At 36.4% G+C, this 5,038-nt stretch overlaps 1 protein-coding gene across 1 annotated transcript; it reads right to left on the bottom strand.

Annotated features, from left to right (window-relative positions):
• Window positions 1-237: 237 nt before the first annotated feature.
• On the bottom strand, window positions 238-4,404 carry LOC120487598 (uncharacterized). Its single transcript, XM_039683828.2, has 3 exons — window positions 3,982-4,404; window positions 1,630-2,714; window positions 238-1,030 (listed from the first exon to the last, which is right to left on the bottom strand). The coding sequence occupies exons 1-3, from the start codon at window positions 4,121-4,123 to the stop codon at window positions 770-772; spliced, it is 1,488 nt and encodes a 495-aa protein (XP_039539762.2). The 5' UTR covers window positions 4,124-4,404; the 3' UTR covers window positions 238-769.
• Window positions 4,405-5,038: the final 634 nt, after the last annotated feature.

Raw genomic sequence — 5,038 nt, 5'->3', positions numbered from 1 at the left:
TAAATAAGTTTACTACGATCACCAATGCATTTCTTTAAAGACAAATACAGTAACATTTTTAAATTGTGGAATATTATTACAATTTAAAATCATGGTTTTGTATTTAATGTATTTTAAAATGTAATTTATTCCTGTGATCAAATCTGAATTTTCAGCATTCCAGTCTTCAGTGTCACATGATCCTTCAGAAATCATTCTGATTTGCTGCTTGAGAAACATTTCTGATTATTTTGGTCAAGGTTGAAACAAGTTGTTCTGCTTAATATTTTTGTAGAAATGTGATAGATTCGAAGAAATTAACAATATTTAATAAAAATATTTAACATTACAAATGTATTTGCTGTCACTTTTAATTAATTTAATGCATCCTTGCTGAATAAAAATATTAATTTCTTTAAAAAAAAATACACCACCATTGAGAAGTTTGGGTCAACTCACTCTCATGTGGCATATATATATATATATATATATATATATATATACACACACACAAACACCACATGAGAGTGAGTAAATGACAGCATTTTTGAGTGACCTGTCCCTTTAAATAAAATAACACTAGTCTGCTATTCAATAACTCCTACTAATCCACAATTTGTGTTAAAATAAATGTGTGATCAGTCGCACTGAAAATCTGTAAGGCCTAGCAAAAAAATGATTAACATTTAGAAGCAGTCAAGGTACATTGTGTGTTGGGACACAGCAGTGAGGTATAATTGTCAATTTCAGTCAATATAACAGTCTAAAGTCTGGCCTTGGAATAATAAGATCAATAATTACAATCAGAAGCAACATTTTGCAGATCAAGGGCTGTTTTTCTTTCTTTCTGTAGGTTGTCCTTATAGGCCCACAGCTTTGCCCTGTGTGACAAACTAAAACAGTAGCCAATGGCCTTCTCAGTTTCACCGATTCTCTTTCGGAATCGGTCTCTGTCCCGCGCGAGCTCCTCCCACTGTCCCTTACGTGAAGCTTGAAGAGCAAAGGACCAAGTGTGCATCTTGTGAACTTGTACGATGGGAGAAAATTTCACCTGGAAAACATGAAAACATGAGGCGTGGTCACATTAGCGCATTTTCAGAGAAATTTAATAGCCAAAATGTTCTATTGTCAATACAATGTAAAAGTTAATATGCTTTATTTAATCAATAAAACTCAGATTACAAGCAATATTATTAATTAAATTCAACAAATTAGAATTGAGTAATAATTAATCAAATTGTTCCTTAAAAGTTAACCATTTTAAATTAGTAAAGTTTACACCAAAAAAATTAACAAAATATCTGAATAACAGATATAAAAGATTAATTAAGAACTCTTTATTTTATATTGCCAACATTGAAGACACAAGCAGAATCACTGAAGGAGAAAACCGTCATTTTAAAACAAACACTGATCACCATAATGGTGACTTAAATTTTTTTTTTTTTTTTGAAGGTTTTACTCATTTTAAATGGTTAACTTTTAAGGAATTAATTTGATTAATTATTACTCAATTCTAATTTGTTAAATTTAATTAACAATATTGCTCATAAACATTTTCAATCAACTGGAACCTGTTGTGAAATATGCATGGGGAATTATTTCGTCGAACAACGGTAAATTTGACCACACCTTGAGACTGATAATTACCTTCTTAAAAGTAGCACATTTCCTCCGGTTGCCCTGAACCGCTGTCAGACCAACATATCTTCTCCATGGCACCACTGATAATGTCTCTAAGGGTAATTTGTGGCAGCAATGGCGAGGAACTTTGCTTGGTGGTGAATGCAGCTTTGAGCGCCTCGTAGATTTGAAGAGTCTGGCTTTAACTTGCGTGGTCTGGCTGGGTGAATGGTGTTTGGGAGGTGTAGGTGTTGCTGGTGAGCTTTGAAGGGGCGCTCTGAAATTCAGCGGGTGATATGGGTCATCATTCTGAGAGAGGGATCTCCACAAGGCCTCTTCTTCTTCATCTTCAGAACCTGCTTTGGAAGATTCAGAGCCTGTAGATGCTGTGGATTGTGACGTGGGGCTTTCAGGCTTTGAAATTTCCTGCGTTTTGCTTGCCGCACTGGACAAACACGCCGTGAAGTGCATCGGGTGATATGGATCCGTCGAGCTGGTCAGAAGCTCCCAGAGTTTGTCGCTCTCCTCGCGTTCTCCTTCGAGACAAGAGCTGTCTGTGCTGCCCCAGCTGAACTCGCTGTCCGAGAGATGAGCGACTGACTGCACTTGACATGGAGTTTGAACATCCTCTGTAGATGAACCAGATGTGTCAGGATCACTGATGGGCTTTTGATGCTTTACAAAGTCCTTTGCGGAAAACCCCGACACGGTAAAAGTGCAGGTGCTCTCTGCGCATTTCCTCTCGGAACCTCCTAAAACGGTCCAGTCATATCCGTGTTTCCACACGGAGTGATCTCCAATATAGAGATCTTCTGTGTCACTGAGACACTCTGTTGCGTGGGACACGAGGTCGTCCACCAAAGAGCAACAGAGTTCATCGCTGACCAGACTGGACAGGACGGCTCTGGAGTGGGAGCCCACGTCGAACGGGTCTCTGCCGAATTTCGAAAGCGGACTGGAACCTCCGACCACCATGTTTTTGTTGTTTTCAAACAAGGAAGAGAGCAGGAAACTGTCAGATGGGTCTCCTGAGCCACTTGTCATGTGCTGAATGTGTTGCCCTGTCTCATCTGTGATTCTCAGATGGACTTCAAACCTGAACATCTGGAAAACTGGGAACCAAACAAGAGGTAGTTACTGGAGTTACTTCAGGCCATAACCACAAACAAGGGCCATTCAATAAATGTATTTAGATAAATTAAATAGTATATAAACAGTGTGTATACACTGTATGTATATATATATAATGTGTTTGTGCGTACTTGTGATAAAAAATATTAAAATGTAAAAATGCTAAACTAAAGTGAAAATATTAGAAATTTTCATAATAATCTTAATATTTAAGTAAATAATTATAACCCCCGATATATATCATTATTTACTTATATATTATGATTAGTATTTCTATCATTTTCCCTTGTTTTTACACTTTAATGTTTTTACACTTTAATATTTTTAAAAAACTTTAGTACTATCACAAATACACACACACACACACATATATATATATATATATATATATATATGTATGTGTGTGTACTATTATTAATAAGGTTTAATTTCCTAACATTAGTTCACATGAACTCCTAAAGCATTCATTAACATTTAATGAATTAACATTGATTAAAACATTTTTATGATCAATATATATATATATCTGTTAACACTAGTAAATGCACTAACATGAGATTAATAAATGCTGTAAGAATATATTTCTCGTTGTTAGTTCATGTTAGTTAATGCAATAATAACTAATGTTAACAAATTAGACCATAACTCATAATAATGTTAACATAAGTAGACCTTACAGTAACTTACAGTAATACTGCTATGCGTTTATTTATAATAAACTGCTGGTCATTTTCATCAACTAGTTGCTTATTAGCATGCATATAACAAGGATATTATTAGTAGGCTACTTATAAAGCACATGAATGCCTTATTCTGCGTGACCATATTCAACATCCCTACCCGAAAACTAAACTTAACAACGACCTTACTTTATTTTATTTTTTCTTTTCTTTTTTTTCTCTCTGTATAAGAAAAGTTCAATAAAAACATAGTTAAAAAAACAAAAAAAAAAACAACGACCTTACTAACTATTAATTGAGATTATTGAGGCGTAGTTAGGTACTAGCTAGTAAATAGTGAAAATTAGACCCTAATCTAAAGTGTGACCAAAATCGTGCAAATCAAAAATTTACATATGCAAATAAATTGATCAACCCAGTTTGCACTTTCACAGAAATCAGTAGTTACATCACGCTGACATGTACGTACTTATAACCGAGTAAATCTGATTATGTAAGTTAAAATCTGCGATGGCCAAGCATATGGATAGCATAAAATGCATTACAAATCTATGAATCAGAAAATTACCCGTCATAAAAGTGCAGCAGATGACCTGGAGCAGCAGTCGCAAGTGTTCCCACACCACCGTCAGGATCTGTTTAGTCCAGGGCAGAAGCATCATGCCGCTGTCCCCGAAGCGCCGGAGCGCGGTCCTCTCCATCCTCTCCATCCTCACCTGTCAGTGTCACGTATTCTGATACTCGTCCCTCGGTGTGTTTTCGCTGTAGTAATTTATCGACTGATTTTTGACGCTTGCTACCGACATCTTCCCAAATATGTGAGCGTTAACTCCGAGCGAAAGCTGCTGAGTTCCACATGATCACCAAGTCCCGTTTACACACCTTCAAATGAACGCGTGAGGGTGACGACTAGAGCTGAAACTTATGAACGCGCTCGACTGTAAACAAATATCTTTAGCCTGCGACCATGCGACCTTTGATTCGTCCGCTTATGTGTCACTCACATCAACGCCGCCCCCTTTTACAACAAACCACGCCCATTTGATGGCGTAGCACGGTGACGCATCATGGTTTGTTGTCCCATGCGAAATTATCACGAAGCCACAGGTTTTTACATCATTACATTTAGCTTACTATATACTCGTGACACTGTATTTAAGATACATTATTATTAATTAATTAATTGTAGCTATATTATTAAATAAGGTTTTGTACTCGCTAAGTTACGTCCAGACTGGACAAAGCTGCTCTCAACCAGAGACTGTTTACCTTTAAAAGGACTTTGTCTCAGCCTGGCACTTTTGCATTGTGGAAATGCGAATAAGAATCATGCACTCGAAAAATGAACTTGCATCAGATCATGACTAAACTAAACCCTCTCTATACGCTCGCTAATTATTATTGCTGAGGTAAATTTCCAACCTTGTTGCTCTGCTTCTTGCGTCATATAACACTGTTGTTTTTGAACAATGTCCTACTGCTAGAAATACCGGAGAAATTTAAATTACAAGAGACGCATGTTAAATGCTTATGTCTTTTCAATAACAATAACTGGCCACGAAAGTGCAACACATTACATTCAATAAAAACTGTTCCATTAAAAACTGTTCCAAAATCTATCGATT

This window comes from Pimephales promelas, chromosome 10 (assembly GCF_988280905.1).
Source record: "Pimephales promelas chromosome 10, fPimPro1.hap1.1, whole genome shotgun sequence".
NCBI classification, from domain to species: Eukaryota; Metazoa; Chordata; class Actinopteri; order Cypriniformes; family Leuciscidae; genus Pimephales; species Pimephales promelas.
Note: the sequence above shows the minus strand (reverse complement) of the source record. Positions and strands in the feature narration are given on the sequence as shown.

Bases quoted from the DNA above. Each gene is read 5' to 3' on its own strand.
- LOC120487598 (XM_039683828.2), bottom strand. From the start codon at position 4,123: ATGGAGAGGATGGAGAGGACCGCGCTCCGGCGCTTCGGGGACAGCGGC. The intron at 2,715-3,981 runs GTAATTTTCTGA...TTTGGTTCCCAG, and splicing joins CTGCTGCACTTTTATGACGG to TTTTCCAGATGTTCAGGTTT. The intron at 1,031-1,629 runs GTAATTATCAGT...CATGTTTTCCAG, and splicing joins AATGTGCTACTTTTAAGAAG to GTGAAATTTTCTCCCATCGT.